This window comes from Phacochoerus africanus, chromosome 5, assembly GCF_016906955.1.
Source record: "Phacochoerus africanus isolate WHEZ1 chromosome 5, ROS_Pafr_v1, whole genome shotgun sequence".
NCBI classification, from domain to species: Eukaryota; Metazoa; Chordata; class Mammalia; order Artiodactyla; family Suidae; genus Phacochoerus; species Phacochoerus africanus.
In genome coordinates, this window is record NC_062548.1 from 62361496 (window position 1) to 62381659 (window position 20164).

At 48.8% G+C, this 20164-nt stretch overlaps 1 protein-coding gene across 1 annotated transcript; it reads left to right on the forward strand.

The window, feature by feature from the left end:
- The first annotated feature begins 248 nt into the window (after nucleotides 1–248).
- On the forward strand, nucleotides 249–18739 carry CD8B (CD8 subunit beta). The gene is made up of 6 exons (XM_047781579.1): nucleotides 249–358; nucleotides 3486–3842; nucleotides 9564–9653; nucleotides 13500–13589; nucleotides 15631–15667; nucleotides 18003–18739. The coding sequence occupies exons 1-6, from the start codon at nucleotides 316–318 to the stop codon at nucleotides 18013–18015; spliced, it is 630 nt and encodes a 209-aa protein (XP_047637535.1). The 5' UTR covers nucleotides 249–315; the 3' UTR covers nucleotides 18016–18739.
- The last annotated feature ends 1425 nt before the right edge of the window (nucleotides 18740–20164 follow it).

Genomic DNA, 20164 nt, shown 5'->3' on the forward strand with positions numbered 1-20164 from the left:
TCCTCTGGAGTCGCATGGAGTCATGACCCTGTGCTGACCACCTTCCAGAGCAAGAGGCGATCACTCACGTGCAATTGCTTGAGGCGGGACAGCGGGGTCACCTCCTTACTGGAAATGCAGCCAAGACCTTTGCAATGCGGGGAGGATGAGGGCGGAGACCTCGCCATCCTCACACCAGGCTCCCGCCCCTCTTCCCGCGGGGCCCTCCCTCCCCGATATCCCCCCTCCCCCCCGGCTGCCCCGCCCGGTTCCAGCCCGCACCGTCTCAGCCGAGACCAGAGACCAGCGGGACCAGGTGTCCCCGGGCGCGCCAAGATGCAGCCGAGGCTCTGGCTCCTCATTGCCGCGCAGCTGTCAGGTAAGAAGGGGAGGAGACCACGGGGAGCGCGGGCGGAGAAGCGGGTGATCTGCCGCTGGCCTGAGCCAAGGCATTTGGGGAAGGCTGTCCTCCTGCGATGCGGAGCCCGGAGCCCGTGGCTGCGCGGGGTGCGGAGGGGAAGCAGCGGCAGCCACGGTCCCTGGAGGAGGGGTGGGAACCTCCCCGGAGCTCATTACCCCAGGAGTCCCTGGAGCCTCAGGTTAAAAGCTACTTTAGCCCAAAAGGCTGAACCTAAGAGAAGAGAAGACAGGAAGAGAGGAGGGAGAACGGGAGTCCGGAGAGAGGGTTGAAGGAGCTGGGAAGGAAGAAAAGAAAGGGAGGAAAATGCCCTTGTCCGGGGCCCAGCAGGGCTGTACCCCCAGGAAGGGGCCAGGGCCCAGTTCTCGCTTTGGTGCTTGACATCTGGGTACATTCCCAGGGTCCCCTGGTTCCCTAATATTTCCTGGGGGTGGATGTCATGGACTGTGTGGCCCCCAGAACATGCAGCCTTGGTTGGGGGTGGAAAGCAGAGGGGAGTCTGTCCCTCTAACCAAACCCAGTCCAACTGCCTTTTAGAAGAACCACCCCCCGCAACACACACATACACACCCCAAACTGCCCACTACTAACCTGTGGTTGATTTCCTCTCTTGTCCAAAAAGCCCAAAGCTGGTCCTCCTTCCAGAGGCCTGCCTGCCCAGGCTCTGACCTAGTGACCACAACAGCATCTCAAGCAGAAGCTAATCCAGGCCATTCAAAACTTCCAGCCTCATTGCCAGACACTTTAGAAACAGCAGGTCCCTCTGAGAATGGAATTAAATGAGACCATGCCTATGGCAAGGGCCAGCTCTGTGTCCATAGCACCGATGGGGCTCGGCCACAGCCAGGGCTTTGGTCTCCAGGGCCAAAAAGCCAGTGGGCAATAGAGAGACCGGGGTGTGTCTCAGCCAGGAAGTCTTCAAGTCAAGACGTAGGTGAGAATTCTACACGGAGCCCCAGGCCCCTCGGCCCCCTCTGGCTCTGGAGGAGTCCCTGCTGGGCTTTCTGGGAAGGACTTGGGGAGTCTGCATGTTTGCAGCCCCACTCTGTGCCCAGGAGCCCATGGCAAGATCCTGGAGAGGATCACAGGAACCCTCAATTCAAGGACTGGCTTGAAGCTCAGATTCTAAGGTCCCAGACCAAGGGTTGAATCTGAATCCACCACACAGGCTGTGTGACCTTGAGCAGGTCCTTAACCTTCACGAGCTTCTATTCCCTCATGTGTCCACTGGGTCTATTTCCTCCCAAAGGACTTGCTGAGCATTAAATGAGACAATGTACACACCGTGCTCGGCACAGCTCAGCAAATATTGGTGTTATCCATTCTTATCTCCCCCAAGAGGTCAGCGACTCCAAAGAGTGAAGAACCTCTATGCTGCTGAAAAGGCAGCACTGTATTTGGGGGGTTTTCTGAGAAGGCCCAGCAGCCACTTGGGCCCTGGGTACTGTTTCATTTTCAGTGGGAGCAGAAGCTCAGAGCGATCTATGAGGGGAGGCTAAAAGTTTAAGTTTATTTCTTTAGTACTGTGGAGCCTGGGAGCCTGAGCCAAAAGAACAGGCAGGCTTGTGAATATGGGCCTCGGCAAGCCTTGGGTACACAGACACAGACACATACACACACACACACACACCAGCCCCTCTCTGCCCGCCCAGGAAATCCGTGTCTTCTCTGGGCCTCCAGATGCTCCCAGGCCTCCACCCTGTTCTGTGAGGTCTCCTCTGCCCCACAGCTAAAATGAAAGGCTTACAAGGTCAGATTTGGTTTGTTGTACTTGACCATGAAAGACCTATTCTAACCCTCTCTTAAAATTGCATTTGCTGCCAGTAACAACCTGGAGATGTGAGACGCATAGACGATGACTTATCCACTTACTTTTTTTTTGGAACTTCTAGGCCTCCGGAGCAGGCAGGACAGTGACACCAAGCCACCCTCCTTTTACATGGAGGAGACAGTCTCCCTGACCTGCCAGAGGTCCCACAACTGGTGCAGGGCACAGGCTGAGTTCAAGGCCGGGTCCACGCCCTGCCTGCAGGAGCTTCCCTTCTGAGACAAATGAACTGCTACCTCTGCTTTTGGGGTGTCTGTCCTTCCACTCAGGAATGGGGATCCAGACACCAATCGACTCCTGGGCTGGAGAGGAATGGATTATAACTGTGCCTACCAGGGGATAGTGAATTCCTCTTGCTGATTGTTGTCACTGTCCAGAAATGGTGTCTGGATGTCCTGTAGGTTGGCCAGACCAGCCACATGCTCTGCTGGTGATTCTGAGTGCTCTCCCAGCTTGCTCTGGGTCTTCTTCAGCTGCTTGTAGTCTTTTGAAGGTCTGTACATAGAGCGGCAGCAGGGCAAGGTTAAAAGGACCAGCTTTGACCTCAGAATGAATCCTTAAGTTTGACTCTCAGGTCACAACTAACTGCACGTTAGACTTTTTTTTTTTTCCTTTTTCTTTTCTGTCTTTTATCCTTTTAGGGCTCCACCCACAGCATATGGAGATTCTCAGGCTAGGGGTCTAATTGGAGCTATAGCTGCCGGCCTACACCACATCCACAGCAACTCGGGATCCAAGCTGCATCTTCAACCTATACCACGGCTTAACGGCAATGCCAGATCCTTAACCCACTGAGCAAGGCCAGGGATCAAACCCACATCCTCATGGATACTTGTCGGGTTTGTTAACCACTGAGCCATGATGGGAACTCCTCAAGTGGGACAAGTCATTTCATGCCTCAGTTCCTCCTGAGGTATTGGGAATAAAAATCCTAAATTAAGTCTGGGGCTTGATCGAGGTAGTTTGTGCAAAGAGCTGGGCATATAAGTATGCCATCCACAAATGGCCTTCTCTCCCCTGTCCCCTTTGTCAGGCTGGCATCCTGAACACCTGCTTGGCAGATAATCTTCTGGGGGATGGGGTGCCTGAGCTCTGAGTCTGGGGCCCGCCAGCTGCTTCTCACCCAGCCCCTGGGCCCTGCAACCAGGCGGGCACTTCCATAGCTTCTCTTCTCATACCTGACTCAGGGCAACTCTGCGGCGCCCACAGCCGTGGCCAGGAAAGCGTGCTGATGGTCTCTGCTCCTTCTGCTTCTCGTAGCTCTCCATGGCGGCTCAGCACTCATGCAGACTCCTCCGTCCATGATGGCTCAAACCAACCAGACAGTGAAGCTGTCCTGTGAAGCCAGAACTTTCCCCACCAACACTCGCATCTACTGGCTGAGGCTGCGTCAGGCCCTGAGTGCCAACAGCCACTACGAGTTCCTGGCCCTCTGGATTCCTAACGGAAATCCTGTGTATGGCAAGGAGACGGAGAAGCAGCTAACTGTGCTTCAAGATTCTTCCCGCTACCTTCTCCAACTCCGACACGTGAAGCCTGCGGACAGTGGCAACTACTTCTGCATGGCTGTTGGCAACCCCGAGCTGACCTTTGGGAAGGGAACTCGGCTGAGTGTGGGTAAGAATCTGGCTCAGTGCCGTCGATAGCATAGAGCACCTACTGGGTGCTGGGTGTGTGTCAGGCCCTGGGATGGGCTCCCATTCTCAGTGAGCCCCACTCTGCAGAAGGGGGACGATTGCCAGGAGCAACATCATTACCAAAAATAGAAAAAAAGGAACCCCGGGCCAAGCAGGTGCAAGAGTTGTATGTAGTTATTCCACTCAATGCTGTCAGCCGTCCTGGGAGGCAGGTGCCGTTTGATTCTCATTGTAGATGAGGTTCTTAGATGCTTCACTGCTTCTTCTGGGGAAAGGGGGGTGCTGTCTTTCATCCATACTAGCCCCCCCCCCCGCCCCCCAAGGCTGTGGCTGGGTTGGGCCACGTTCCCAGACTTGATAGTCTTCTCAGAAATCCCCTCTGAGGAGTTACCATTGTGGCTCGGTGGGTTAAGAACCTGACATAGTATCCGTGAGGATTCAGGTTCAATCCCTGGCCTTGCTCAGTGGATTAAGGATCCAGCATTGCCACAGACTTCAGCATAGGTCCCAGATGCGACTTGGATCCGGTGATGTGGCTGTGTTGTAGTCTGGCAGCTGCAGCTCCTATTTGACCCCTACCCTGGGAACTTCTATAAAAAGACAAGAGACTTGCTGCAAAAGGAGAAAGAAAGAAAGAAGGAAAGAAAGAAGGAAAGAAAGAAAGAAAGAAAGAAAGAAAGAAAGAAAGAAAGAAAGAAAGAAAGAAAGAAAGAAAGAAAGAAAGGGAATCCCCTTTGAGTGTGCACACAGGGAAAGAACGTCCTTGCTGTCTGGATATAAAGCACTTCTAGGGCAGTGGAGGGCAGCTGTCCTCTTATTGTGCATGGACGCCCATGGCTTGAGCCCACACCAAGACATGTAGTGAGTGAGAAGGCTGGACCCCAGACCCAGCTGCAAATTCAGCTATCAATTTACTGTCACTCCCCTCCCTGGGCCTCAGTCTTCCCATTTGTGTTGCGGGGCTGCATGACTCCCTCTGGCCCTTAGAAGCTTCGGTTCCTCAGGAGTTAAATTAGCATGTCCAGTAGAAATGTATTTTGAGCCAAAGATGTAATTTAGCATTTTCCTGTCCCTCAATGGGATCAATGGCATCTTGGGATCTCTGGGACAGAGGTTCCATCCCTGGCCAGGCACTGTGGGTTAAGAATCTGGCATTGCCACAGCCGAGGCTTAGGTTGAAACTACAGCTCTGATCTGATCCCTGGTCCGGGAACTCCACATGCTGCAGAGCAGCCAAAAAAGACAACAACAATAACAACAAGAAAAGAAAAACCCTCGGAATTTTCCAATAGCCACGTTTAAATAAGTCTAAAGAAACAAGTGAAATTAATTTAAATTGCATTGAAATTGCATATTTCATTTAAACCAGCTTCTCAGCAATGTTACGATTTCGGCATGAAATCATGTAAAAATCGTTACTGAAATATCTTACATTCATTTTTCGTATTAAGGGCTCCATGTATACTTTACCCGTACAGCACAGCTCAGGTCAGGCTGGCCACATTTCACGTGCTCTACAGCACACGTGGCAGGTGGCTGCCGTATTGGACAGTGAGGATGAAGCTATCAAGGGTGTGAAGGAATTCTCAAAGCCCCATGTCCCAGGTTAGCCCAGGACCAGGTGCTTCCTGCTCCCTTGGGATACTCTCAAGCTGGGGGCATTGAGAGTGACAAGGGGACCCTCCAGGAATTAGACTACTCAGCATGTGACATGCAGGGACAGTGGCAAAATTAAGAAGGCACAAGCCAGAGTGATGACCCAGACCCATCTCCCCAGCCTCAGGTCTTAGAAATCAGGAGGCGGAGGGGGGGATGGTTGGGAGAGATCTCTGGACAAGAAACCAAGGCATCCCTGAAGGTTGGGGGAGTGTTAACTGATTCTTGTATTGAAAACTGGGGCCTTTTTGAGTTTGAGGTTAGGGTTTGGTTTATTGTTTTTGTCTCTGTAAGCCCCACACTTCCCACTCATGAGATTTCAGGGTCTAAGAAAGGTGGATGGTGAAATAAGCAAAACTGGTTTTCAGAAGCCTCTGCCCACCTCCACCATCACCCACTCATTCCCAGCTTTGATCTTCCAAACCCTTCTGCTGCCCAGCATCCCAGGAACGGCAGTCCTTCCCCAAAGCCACGTGCTCGCAGCCATACCATCTCCCCGGGGCAGGGTATCCAGAACCCATGCTCCTGCTTGGAAGATCAGTACAATTGAAACGAGGAAGCCTGGATGGTAGAGAAAGTATGTGGGAGAAGATTGGCTTTTTTCAGGCCCCTCAAAATACCATGGACTCAAAAGTCCTACCCATTTTACCTTTTTGTTGTTGTTGTTGTTGTTGTCTCTTTGCCATTTCTTAGGCCACTCTTGTGTCATATGGAGGTTCCCAGGCTAGGGGTCTAATTGGAGCTGTAGCCGCCAGCCTACAACAGAGCCATAGCAACGCAGGATCCGAGCCGCGTCTGCGACCTACACCACAGCTCACGGCAACGCCGGATCCTTAATCCACTGAGCAAGGCCAGGGATCGAACCCGCAACCTCTTGGTTCCTAGTCGGATTTGTTAATCACTGCGCCATGATGGGAACTCCCCATTTTACCTTTTTTTAGGGCCACATTTGCAGCCTATGGACGTTCCCCGGGCTAGGGGACAAATTGGAGCTGCAGCGGCAGGCCTACACCACAACTACAGCAATGTGGGATTTGAGCCACTTCTGTGACCTACACCACAGCTCACAGCAACATCGGATCCTGAACCCTCTGAGCAAGACCAGAAATCAAACCTACATGCTCATGGATACTAGTTGGGTTCTTAACTCACTGAGCCTCAACGGGAAGTCCCCTACCCATTTTAAAGAGTAGAAAAAGGTGGAGTTTTGAACTGGGGGGGGGAGGTAGAACCCCAGACTCAGAAGAATCCAGGGGTTCTGAGTCTGGACATGAAGACATTAAAATGGAATGAGTCTCAGCGTTCCTACTTAGTGCAATGGGATTGGTGGCGTCTTAGGAGCAGCTGGGATGCAAGTTTGAGTCCCAGCCTGGCACAGTGGATTAAGGATCCAGCCCTGCCACAGCTTCGGCTTAGATCAGGACTGTGGTTCAGATCTGATCCTTGGCCCAGGAACTGCATATGTCACGGGGGAGCCCCCCCCCACAAAATGGAACAACCCCCATCAGCTCTGAGCCTCTGTGCCCAGCCAAGGTGAGAGGTCCTGGAGAACTGGTCACCTCGAAGAGCACCACTGCCTGCTGGGAGCTTCTGTGCCTCCTTGTGTATGAAGTAGAGGAGTGGGTTTTCCTGTCGTGGCTCAGCAATAATGAACCTGATTAGTATCCATGAGGATGTGGGGTCGATCCCTGACCTCAACCAGTGGGTTAAGGATCTGGTGTTGCTTTGAGTTCTGGTATAGGTCGCAGACGCAACTTAGATCTAGCATTGCTGTGGCTGTGGTGTAGGCCGGCAGCTGTAGCTCCAATTCGACCCCTAGCCTGGGAACTTCCATATGCCTCAGGTGTGACCCTAAAAAAAAAATGTAGGGGAATGAACACTTTCTAGGACTGAAGTGGGTAAAGAGGCCGTGGCACTACAGCAAAGAGCTGGCTCCTCACAGGCATTCAGAGCATGATACTGAGGCCACTTTTCCTTTCACAACAGTCTCTCTTAGTGTTCTTTTTTTTTTTTTGCCTTTTTGTTTGTTTGTTTGTTTTTTAAGAGCCAAACCTGTGGCATATGGAGTTCCCAGATGCTGGCCTATACCACAGCCGCAGGAATCGAGCTGCATCTATGACCTACACCACAGCTCACGGCAACACCAGATCCTTAACCAACACTGAAAGAGGCTAGGGATCAAAACTGCAACTTCATGGTTCCTGGTCGGATTCGTTTCCGCTGTACCACAGCAGGAACTCCTCCCTTAGCATTCTGATGACCTGATGTGCTTAACTGCCCAGGAAGTTCCGCAAGCCCTGGGTGAGGCCAAAAAAAAACCAACATTTGCCCCCGAGGCAGTGTGGCAGGGTGAGAGCCTAGGATAGGCATCTTTTTTTCTTTTCTTTTTTTTTTATTTTGGCCATGCCCACGACATGTAGAAATTTCCAGGCCAGGGATCAAGCCCGAGCCACAGCAATGATCTGAGCCACTGAAGTAACAATGCCAGGTCCTTAACCCACTGCACCACAAGGGAGCTCCATCCAGGTACAGGGCATCTTTTGGCTCAGATGCTGACCCTGCTGTTCCTGGGCTCTCCAGACTTGGGCAAGTGGTTTATTTCAGTTCTCTGAGCCTAGGCTTCCTCAGGAATAAAGTGGGGGAAAATAGTGCTCGTCCCCAAAGTTGTTAGGTTCAATAAGCTTAAGCTGATGTGCTTGGCACTGCTACCACTGCTGCTAGTCCGTGGGGGCCTCGTAAGGGTTAATTCTGGTTCATTGGCTCTTCTAGAAACCACGGAGCAGGCAGAATGGGCATGTTTTCTCTGCTTCCCTTCACTTAGGCAGTGAGGTTCCAAAGTGTCTGCTTTTTCTTTTTTTTTTTTTGGTCTTTTTATATGGAGGTTCCCAGGCTAGGGGTCTAATCGGAGCTATAGCCATAGCTGCTGGTGTACACCACAGCCACCTCAACGCCAGATCCGAGCTATATCTGCATCCTACACCACAGCTCACGGCAACACCAGATCCTTAACCCACTGATCGAGGCCAGGGATCGAACCTGTGTCCTCAGGAATACTAGTCAGATTTGTTTCCACTGAGCCACGATGGGAACGCCTCAAAGTGTCTGCTTTTTATATAGGAGATGCCAGACCCAAACGACCAAACATTGGCCGCCCCTCCCTGTGCCCTTGACCCTAGAGTTCGAGTTCATGATGTCACCCAATTCCTTTTCCTACCATTGTGCAGAAAATCTCTTCAGGATTTCCTGTCATGGCTCAGCGGTTAACGAACCCAACTAGTATCTGTGAGGATGCAGGCTCGATACCTGGCCTGGCTCAGTGGGCTAAGAATCTGGCATTGCAACATACAACACCCTGCGTGGTTTTGTCCGTGCAGAAAAAGGCACCCACTTCCTTTCTGTGACTTTCCTCCACTTGCTTAGGGATTGGCAGCTGGGCTGAGGGGCTGGTTGTGCCAAGGACTTGGGGGCTCAGGTTTTAGATAAAGGTCTTCAGCCGGGAGCCACCTCTACTGCTCACCTTACTGGGCACACTGTCCCCTTTAATTCTCACAACCCTCCAAGGAGGAGATGGGGCCATCTTGGTTTCAGCAGATGGGGAAATTGAGGCACACAGAGTGACAGGACTTTCCCCAAGTCACACATGGTTAATCAAGGGTGCTGGGGCGCTGTCCACATTTGTGTGGACACCAAGTGGACCCCATCCCTAGGCCCTCAGAGAAGTGGGGAAGTAGATCAAAAATTCTATTGGTCTGGAGTTCCCTTGAGCTCGGCAGGTTCAGGATCTGATGTTGTCACTGAAGTGGATTGAGTTGCTGCTGTGGCACAGATTTGATCCCTAGCCCAGGAACTTCCACATAGCGCAGGTGTGGCCAAAAAAGAAATAAAGAAAAAATTCTATTGATCTGTGACCGTCAAGCCCCGTAGAGGCTATGGGACATGGATAAGGACTTTAGAATCTGAATATAAGATGTGCTGTTTTAAGTTTTGTCTCTAAGTCCACCTGCTGTTTACCTGGCTAAGATATGTGTCTTGCTTGCTTTTATAGTTGATGTCTTTCCCACCACTGTCCAGCCCACCAAGAAGACCAGACCCAAGAAGAAAATATGCCGATTACCAAACCTGGTGCCCCCAAAGGGTGAGTTCTCCCATCCCCCTGCATTCTCAGAAGCACAGTGGAACCCTTCCTTTCTTCCCTCCCTCCTCCCTCCCCCCCTCCCTCCATCCTCTGTCCCTTTCTCCTTTTCTCCCTCCCTCCTTCTCTCCTTCCTTCCTTTCTTTCGCAAGCTCTTCCCAAGTGTGGGCTGTAGCCTCCTTCTGTAGCCCTGAGCTGGGGTCTGAAGGGGAGCTGAGTGTGACAGCAGCGCTGTTCTCCAGCATCTCACAGCCGAGTGGGAGACACGCTCTCACGTCATCACAGGACGAAACTTCATGAAGGGTACACCCACCCCAAACTTGGACTCAAATGTTCATAGTGGCACTATTCATAATCGCCAAAAAGTAAAGACAACTCAAATGTCCACCATCTGATGACTGGATTAACAAAATCTGGACTCTCCATACAATGCAATATTATTTAGCTGTGAGCAAGAATGAAGTACTGGAGTTCCCACTGTGGCGCAGTGGGATTGGGGGCATCTTGAGAGCTCTGGGATGCGGGTTCGATCCTTGGCCCAACACAGTGGGTTAAGGATCCGGCATCACCACATCTGCAGTTTAGGATCTGATTCCTGGCCTGGGAACTTCATATGCCACAGAGCGGCCAAAAAAGAATGAAGTACTGATACAGGCTCCCACATGAATGAACCTTGAAAATATGCCATGGAAGAAGCTAGTCACAAAAGACCATCTATTCTATGATTCTGTTGATAAGAAATATCCAGAATATGACAATCCATAAAGACGGAAAGTCCACTAGTGCTCGCCTAAGCCTGGGGGTTTGGGGAAGGAATGGGGAGTGACAGCTGATGGGTGCAGGATTTCTTTGGGTGGAGATGAAAATGTTCTAAAAGCAGATTATGGGGATGGTTTGTACAACTCTGTGAATATACCAAAAGGCTTTAAAATCTACACTTTGAACAGGTGAACTTTACAAGATATAAATTATATTGCAATAAAGCTGTTAACAGACAAAAAAATCAAACCTAAAGAACTAGCACCTTAGCCTTTCCCAGTTTTGATGCCTAATAGGAAGGAGGACCTACCAGTACACAGTGTGTGCTTAATATACTTTTACTAATGGGTGGACCAGCTCACTGCGCTGTGCTGCAGACGCCAGACACTATAGCTGAGTCATACACACGCACTCTTTCCTGGAACCCATCAGCCAAATGTGTTTCTGGAAAAACACGGACCTCTGTCCCCTCAGAGTTACTGGTGACAAACAGTAAGTGCCATCTGCTCTTACCCAATAGAACGAACCACAAGCAGCCACACCAGGGTTGCTTTGTGCTGCTGGCGCTGCTTTGTCTTAAATATATAAAGTATCAGAAAGATCTGGAGAGAGGCATCTGACAGGATCCAGAGCATGGGAGAGGGAAACTGCCATATGAGATCACAGTAAAAAGCAAACCAGGGACCTCCTGCTGAGGCACAATGGGTTAAGAATCCAACTTCAGCAGCTTGGGTCCCTGCGAAGGTGCGGTTTCGATCCCCAGTCTAGCAAGTGGATTAAAGGATCCTTCGTTGCCACATCTGCGGCATAGGTCACAGCTGAGGCTTGGATCCAACCCCTGGCATATGGCACTTCCATATGCAACAAATGCAGTCATTAAAAAAAAAAAAAAAGGCAAATCAGAAGCCGTGTACAGGACATTGAAGAAAAAAAAAGGCAAATCGAAGCCATGTATAGGAGGGCAAAGTCTTAAGGAACATAAAGGCAGAGACAGAATGATCTCTTTTTATCAAGTATTTATGCCCCACAACTTTGCCTAAAGGATTTCAGGCAGGGTAGAACCAAAAAAGGACACGAAAGGCAAATACAATTGAGGTGCTAAGATGAGGATGCAAAACTGGGTGTGCCTTGGCGCTGGTTGCATAACTTGGTAAATTATTTACTATTATTTATTATTTTAAGTATTTACTATTAATTTAATTTTTAATTAATAATTTACTATTAATTATTAATTAAAATATTTACTGTTATTTTAATTATTTAAAATTATTCAAAATTATTTAATTATCTAATTATTTTATTTACTGTTTAAGTTTTTGGCTATTAAATATTAATTAATTGTTTACTATAATTTAATTAATTCAATTATTTACTTACTGTTAATTTAATTAGTTATTTATTATTAATTTAATTATTTATTCATTACTATTATATGATATTAGTTTTTATTATTTAATTTACTAATTTATTATTAAATTAGTAAATTAAATAGTAGTAATTTATTATTAAATTAGTAAATTTACCGAGTTATGCAGCCATCACCACGATCTAGTTTTAGAACATTTCTGTCCGCCTGTCAGATCCCCTGTGTCCGTTTACGGCTAATCTCTTTTCCTAGACCAGCCCCAGGCAACTGCTAATCTACTTTCTGTTGCTATAGATTTGCCTCTTCTGGACATTTCGTACACATGGAATCATATAGCATGTGGTCTCTCAGGCCTGGCTTCTTTCACTTTGCATCATGATTCTCCAGGTCGGAACACCATGGAGAAGATGAGAGGCGGAAAGAAACCCGCACATCTCAGAAGTGGGAGGGGTTTCCGAGGGCCTCTCACCCAACTTCTCCCCATGGGCGACATCCAGCCTGGGCTGTGGCCAGCTCCCTCCCACGTGGTGGCCCACACCATCCCCTCCATTACCTCTCCTGCCCTCTCCCAGGGGGACCAGCAGGGGCCATAGAACTCAGAGGACTTGGATCCAAACCCTCACCCTGCCTTTTAGTATCCAGGTGACCTTGGGCATGTAATTGAACTTTGAATCTCAGCTTTTCTGAACTATAAAATGAGAGATAAAATTGATAGTGATACCTCCCTGCCTCCCAAGGTGAAGTTTGCACTTAGGACGGCACTTGGCACATGATAGGTCTTCAGTAAACATTCTCCCACTTCCGTGACATTCAGAACTGTTTCTAATTTTTTTAACTTTGAGCCCACATCTGTAGCCTTGCCTTTTTCACCCATGGGTCCTGGTTCTGCCCCCTCAACTATTCACAGGGACCAACCATAGAGGCATAAATGGTGTTAGAGAAGGATTTAGGGCCCTGGAAATAGAATTTCTGCTATTTAAATAGCATACCAAATGGGCAAAGAACACATTGGCAACTTAGAGAAGAAAAAAATCACATATGGCCAATATATGAAAATAGATTGAAGGAGTTCCTGTTGTGGCTTAGCAGGTTACGAACTCAACTAGTATCCATGAAGACACAGGTTCAATCCCTGGCCTCACTGCCTAGGTTAAGGATCGGCTTTGCGTGAGCTCTGGGGTCACAGACACAGCTCATTCGGATCCTGTGTTGCTGTGGCTGTGGTGTAGGCCGGCAGCTGTAGCTCCAATTAGACCCCTAGCCTGGGAACTTCCATATGCCGCAGGTGTGGCCCTAAAAAGGAAAGAAAAAATTAGCTCCTGAGTTTATTAATTTGGGGTGGGGGGCCTCCCCTGTGGCATACAAAGAAAAAATTAGCTCCTGAGTTTATTAATTTTGGACGGTGGGGGGACCTCACCTGTGGCATGTGAAAGTTCTCAGGCCAGGGCTCGAACCCAAGCCACAGCAGTAACCAAAGCCATAGAAAGACAATGCCAGAGCCTTAACTTCCTGAGCCGCCAGGGCACTTCTACTGATTTTTTTAATATGGATGTGGGGCATGAAATTTTCTATATGAAATGATCTCAATGCTTAAAATGCCTAGGGACAAGATGAAAAGGAAATAGGCAAACAGTGGTATTCTGTGGGCGATGGAGCTCCCTGTTGATTTTCCCTCTTTGTATTTATCTGCAGTCTCAATTGTTCCACATGTGCCTCTTTTCCAGGCCCTGCCTGTGCCCCCCTCATCATTGGCCTGCTGGTGGCCGGCCTCCTGGTTCTGCTGGTGTCCTTGGGTGCGGCTGTCCATGTATACTGTAAGTCGTGCCCCCCTGGGCCATCATGCACTCCTTCTGCTGTTGGAGGTGTCTCCGAGGGTCCTTCCTCCTCCGGGGGAGAAGGGCAGATGGCAGCCTGATGGAACTTTGCCCCGCCCCCTAAACCCATGGAGGTTCCAGGCCAAGCTGCAGGGATGAGAGACCACCCCGTCTCTGGAGTCAGACAAACCTGGATTGAATTTGACATTGCTGATTCCTGATCCCATGACCTTGGGCACATGCCCTGGCCCCCTGAGCCTCAGCTGCCCCACCCAGGGAAACAGTATTACCTGCCTTACAGGGTGGCTTTTGTAAAGTCCTGCCAAGTGCCCAGCTGGGGCCTGTGTTCAGTAAGCAGGAAGGCCCTGAGCAGTTGGGGTGGAAGCAGTGCACAGAGATGAGGGTGCACAGGGTGAGGTTTGGGCTATGTTCCCAGAGGCTAGAAATCCTCCCTGTGAGGCTGTAGGGAAACAGAGGTGGCTGCTGCTCTCAGCCACTTTGGAGGTGGGGTCACCTCGTTCTCCGGGCTACAGGGGAGGCCAGCAGAGTTGGCCAGGAGCCCAGAGCCCTGGCGTCTACCCCTGACTCTTCTCCTCTCCTGTGTACCTTGAGCAAGCCACTTACCCTCTCTGGGCTTCTGTAAAATGGTTCAGGGTGGCCCACAAGGGCATGGACTAGATCGTGCCTCTTTTATAAGTCACAGACCCGTCTGAACATATGAAGACAATTTTGGACCTCCTCTGCAGAGAAAGGCACCATGTACACATTTTTTGCATACAATTGCCACCCAAAAAAGGGATCCATTTCATCCGCTCCAAGAACTATTAGTGGTATGCAAACATTTTTGATTAAGGACCTCATTAGTTAAAAAAAAAAAATCTTTTGGGATTCCTGTTGTGGCTCAGTGGGTTAAGAATCTGACATCATATCTGTGAGGTTATGGGTTCTATCCCTGGCCTCGCTCAGTAGATTAAGGATTCGGCATTGCCGCAAGCTGCAGTATAGGTCACAGATGCAGCATGGATCTGGCATTGCTGTGGCTGTGTTGTAGGCCAGCAACTGCAGCACTGATTTGACCCTGCTCCAGGAATTTACATATGCCAGAGGCTCAGCCATAAGAAGAAAAAAAAAAATGAGTACAAATACTATAAAAACTAAATAATTACAATTGGCTGTATTTATTTATTATGTATGTACATACTTAATATAGCATTATAAATATACTTTAATAAATTATTAATAGCTATGTTAGCTATGTTTATTTAACATACTGTTTATGTTGTTAAATATACTTCAAAGATAAAAAGGCTGAGGAGTTCCTGTCGTGGCTCAGCGGTTAATGAATCTGACTAGCATCCATGAGACACAGGTTTGATCCCTGGCCTTGCTCAGTGGGTTAAGGATCCAGCATTGCCGTAAGATGTGGTGTAGGTCGCAGACGCGGCTCGGATTCTGCATTGCTGTGGCTGTGGTTCAGGCCAGCGGCTACAGCTCCAATTAGACCCCTAGCCTGGGAACCTCCATATGCCACAGGTGTCCTAAAAAAGCAAAAAAAAAAAAAAAGATAAAAAGTTTGAGCTAAATATGTAAATAGACATGCTCATATTTCCTGCCTACGTCCCAGAGGAACTCTTGTACACCCCCAGAACATTCGTGCTCTGGTTTAGGACTATCTGTCTGTACAGCCTCTCCTTCCTGACACCCCCCCACCCCCCACCCTCCACCCCGTGAAAGGCAGGGTGACACGTTTATGGCCGCACAGAAGCTAACTCACTAGCTGCAGGACGGTGGGCAGGTCACTCAGTAACATGCTCGTTCTCTCAGTTCCCCCATATGCAAACAGAGCTAATGAGTGAAATCCAACTCATAGGTTTGCCCTGAGCGTTAAGGGGATTAAAACCCAGGCAGTGTCTGGAGCAGAGCCCACAACGCAGTGGGCTGAGGTGTCAGCTGCCCACCTCTTCGCCCTCCTCGCTCTCTGGGGCTCAGTGTCAGCGGCTCACAGCCCAGGCCAACCGGTGCTCTTGTTTTCTTCTTCCAGGCCTGCAGAGGAGAGCCTGGCGTCGCCTCATGAAACAGTAAGTAGCTGGGACCTGGGAAAAGTGTTCAGGCCTGGGTGTGGCCCTGGCTTTCTCAGCCCCTATGGCTGCTCACAGCCTCCAGCTGCAAGGAGCTCCAGCCAGACACCACCTTCAAAAATCATACACTGTGCAAACAGATGGGGAGATGTAGTTCAGGCAAAGACAAAACCTAAGTAGAGATGCCGGTGAGTGCTTAAGTGTATGTCAAGTATGGTAAGATTTAGAGCTTAGCTCTCCTGAGGATAGCAATGAACTTTTAAAAAAGTTTTTTTTTAATCATAGCTGATTTAGGAGTTCCTGTCGTGGCTCAGTGGTTAACGAACTGGACTAGTAATCATGAGGTTGCAGGTTCTGTCCCTGGCCTCACTCAGTAGGTTAAGGATCCAGCGTTGCCGTGAGCTGTGGTGTAGGTCGAAGACGAGGCTTGGATCCCGCATTGCTATGGCTGTGGTGTAGGCTGGCAGCTACAGCTCTGATTCAACCCCTAGCCTGGGAAGCTCAATATGCCACCTAAAAAGTCCAAAAAAGACCAAAAATTAAAAAAAATTGTAGCCGATTTACAATGGTGTGTTGATATCAGGTGTATGGCAAAGGGATTTAATTATTATATATATTCATTTTTTGCTATATTGTTGTCTTGTTTTTATTTTATGTATTTATTTATTGGTTTTTGTCGTATATGCTTTCTTCAGATTCTTTTCTACTATAATGATTACAAGATATTTTGTTTGTTTGTTTGTTTGTCTTTTTGTCTTTTCTAGGGCCACTCCCAAGGCATATGGAGGTTCCCAGGCTAGGGGTCAAATCGGAGCTGTAGCCACCGGCCTACGTCAGAGCCACAGCAACTCGGGATCCGAGCCGCGTCTGCAACCTACACCACAGCTCACGGCAATGCCGGATTGTTAACCCACTGAGCAAGGGCAGGGACCGAACCCGCAACCTCATGGTTCCTAGTAGGATTCATTAACCACTGCGCCATGACGGGAACTTCCTGATTACAAGATATTGAATAAACAATTAGCTCTTGAGAGTTCCTGTTGTGGCACAGCAGAAATGAATCCAACTAGTATCCACTGAAGAGGCGGGTTTGATCTCTGGCCTCACTTAGTGGGTGGGGGAATCCAGCATTGCCATGAGCTGTCGTGTAGGTTGCAGATGTAGCTTGGATCCCGAGTTGCTGTGGCTGTGGTGCAGGCCAGCAACTGCAGCTCCAATTTGAACCCTAGCCTGGGAACCTCCGTATGCCAAGGTCATGGCCCCCCCCCAAAAAAATTAGCCCTTGCATGCATAGAGTAGGATACCCCAAAGTCTTCATCACCTATTATTTCATTCGTTCTTTTTTTTTCCTTTTTTTTGGTTTGGCAGCATCAGCAGCATGTGGAAGTTCTCAGGCCAGGAATCGAACCCTCACCACATCAGCAACTGGAGCCACTGCAGTGACAATGCTGGGTCCTTAACTGGCTCCACTACACAGGAACTCCTATGTGCTGCATTTAGAAATTACTTCATACTTAAAAGATAGTAACTTAGGTGTATTTGTCTAATCTAGACCTCCAGAATGTTCTGTTTGAAATCTTTCCTCTGGTGACCTTTTATGGAAAACGACTCCCCCGTACCCGGGGGGGTGCTGCCTGTGGTTCTGCCTCCCACCCACCCACCCCTTCATTTTTAACTTGTTCCCCAGTGATTTGATGCCAGTTCTGGAGGGGGTGGCTGCAGGACTTCATGCTTTGGCAAATCCAGAGGTTCTGAGGATCAGCTCAGACGAAGAAGGGGCTGGGGTGGGTGGGCTCACCCTCTTCATTCTGAACGGCTCTGCTCTCATCCACGGCCTGTAGTTACACGTACCTGTAAGATGTCATTGAACAAAAGGGTTTGTGGCTAAAAAAGAGTTTAAAAACCACCTCTGGTTTTGCTGTCATGATCCAGGTGTGGATGAAACAGTCCCCGGTCTCACAGACCAACTGTTCCAAGGTCAATTCACAGTTCAGGGCAGACATTCCCCAGCCTTTATAACCGGCCCTAGAAAATCACCCCCATCAGCAGGCCACCTTCCTCTGGCCCCATCGTGTGCGTTGGTGACTTGCTTGTCTTAGAAAGTGCCGCAGGAAGTAACACTATTCAAAGCTAGAGCTCTTAGGGCCGTGTTTTTTGAGGGTTTTTTTTTTTATTTTTAATGACTAAGATGGGGCCTTAAAAATATATTAATACACAACTCTTGGCCCTAGGCTGCTTTCTTAGAATGGCGCCTGCATCCATTTATCTCCATTACAGGGAATTCAATTGCATTTGCCTGAAAATAAGTGGTTTCACAACTTGCCGTTGTTTTCAGGTTTTGTAAGTGAGCAGAGAATACGCTTTTGGTGTCCTGCTACAAAAATACATCGGTCATTGATGGGCAAGGTCTGGAAAAATGAGAGCGAAAGGACACACTCAACCATGGACATGTCACCAACCTGCCAAAGCTGCCTGCTTTTAACTACTGCAAGTTCTTTCTGTGGACCTCATGCCTGAGAGCAACTTGTTACATAGTCATCAGGAATCTGAGAGAGAAGGCTTCAGAGCCCCAGGGCCCTCTCTGCAACTCAAAAGGCATATGCAGGATTGAGTACAAAATGGCACCAGTGCAGCACTTTCAGCTCCTGTTTGGGCTGGGAATTTCAGTCTTGCGGTCCAGCCACTGCCTTGCTTTGTCCTGGTAGGGCGGTGACATTGAGACCTGAGTCTCTCATGGGATGGTGCTGGGATGGGTCCCCTTGGTCTTCCCTGGCTGGAGTTGTCCTTCCCCACAGAGAGCCCCAGGCAGCAGACCCAGATTGGAAAGGAGGCTTCCAAGAGGGCCTGAGCTGGCTCCCCCTTTCGCCTCTGTTTCTGAGGACCTCCCTTGGGGCTGGAAACTTAGGGTTTGGGGCCAGGAGGCCACTTGATTTCCCACTAGGAAGTTCCTCAGCTTTCACTTTCTGCCCCCCCATGGCTTGTACATTTCTTCTTTCACTCTCTGTTTCTTTTAAGAAAATAACTTGATTGTAAAAATAAAGTATTTTTTTATTTTTATTGAAGTATAGTTGACTTACAGTGTTGTGTTCATTTCTGAATAAGAATACACACACGCACACTTTTTTTTTTGTCACACCTGCAACATGCAGAAAGAAGTTCCTGCAGCAGATACTAAAACTTCACCACAGCAATGGCAATGCCGGCTCTTTTTTTTTTTTTTTTTTAGGGCCACACCTGCCACCTGCAACATATGGAATTTCCAGGGCTAGGGGTCCAATCAGAGAATGCAGCTGCCAGCCACAGCCACAGCCACAGCAACGTCAGATACAAGCCTCATCTGTGACCTACAATGCAGCTTACAACAATGCCAGATCCTAACCCACTGAGTGAGGCCAGCGATCAAACCCACATCCTCATGGATACTAGTCAGGTTCGTTACCACTGCACCACAACAGGAACTCCACAATGCTGGGTTCTTAACCCGCCGAGCCACCAGGGAGCTCCTATACATTCTTTTTATAAAAAATATTTTCCATTATCTTTTATCATAGGATATTGAATATAGTTCCCTGTGCTGTATAGTAGGACCTTGCTGTTTATCCCTTCTATATATAATAGTTTATATCTTCTTACCCCAACCTCCCACTCCATCTCTCCCCCAACCCCCTCCCTCTTGGCAACTACAAGACTGTTCTCCATGTCCATGAATCTGTTTCTGTTTCATAGATAGGTCCACTTGTGTCATATTTTAGATTTTGCATATAAGTGATATCATACAGTATTTATCTTTCTTTCTGATTTATTTCACTTAGTATGATAATCTTTAGTTCCATCCACATTGCTCATTAAAAATAAAGTCTTGACTAAAAGGTGAGATGGCTCCTCTGATGGAAATGCACAAAACCTCATCCATGGAGCTCCTATTAGGGCTCAGCTATAGTGAACCTGACTAGTATCCATGAGGAGGCAGATTTGATCCCTAGCCCCACTCAGTGGGTTAAGGATCCAGCATCACCATGAGCTGCAGTGTAGGTCGTAGATGAGGCTCAGATCCGGCATTTCTGTGGCTGTGATGTGGGCCGGTGGCTGCAGCTCCTATTGGACCCTTAATCTGGGAATGTCCATATGCCTTGGGTGCGGCCTTAAAAAAAAAAAAAAAAAAGACTCATGTATATGTTAAAGATGTTGATGCTCAGTTAAAAAGAAAAAACAAGGTTAAAAAGAGCATGTCTTGTAATGCAGCAGGAGTTCCCTTGTAATGCAGCAGGTTAAGGATCCAGCGTTGTCACAGCTACACCTTGGGTACTGCTGTGGCATGGGTTCGATCTCTGGCCTGGAAACTTCCACATGCCAAAGTCTAGGCCAAAAAAAATAGGAGGGGTAGAGTGCCTCACTTGCCCCCATGATACACTGTAGTCCATGTTGTAGGTGTAGAGAAGGCCCAGAGAAGAGGCACCCAGGGCACCTAGAGCCAGGCAGCAGAGGCCACCCTCCCCC

Bases quoted from the DNA above. Each gene is read 5' to 3' on its own strand.
- CD8B (XM_047781579.1), top strand. From the start codon at position 316: ATGCAGCCGAGGCTCTGGCTCCTCATTGCCGCGCAGCTGTCAG. The intron at 3,843-9,563 runs GTAAGAATCTGG...TTGCTTTTATAG, and splicing joins GGGAACTCGGCTGAGTGTGG to TTGATGTCTTTCCCACCACT. The intron at 13,590-15,630 runs GTAAGTCGTGCC...TTCTTCTTCCAG, and splicing joins TGCGGCTGTCCATGTATACT to GCCTGCAGAGGAGAGCCTGG.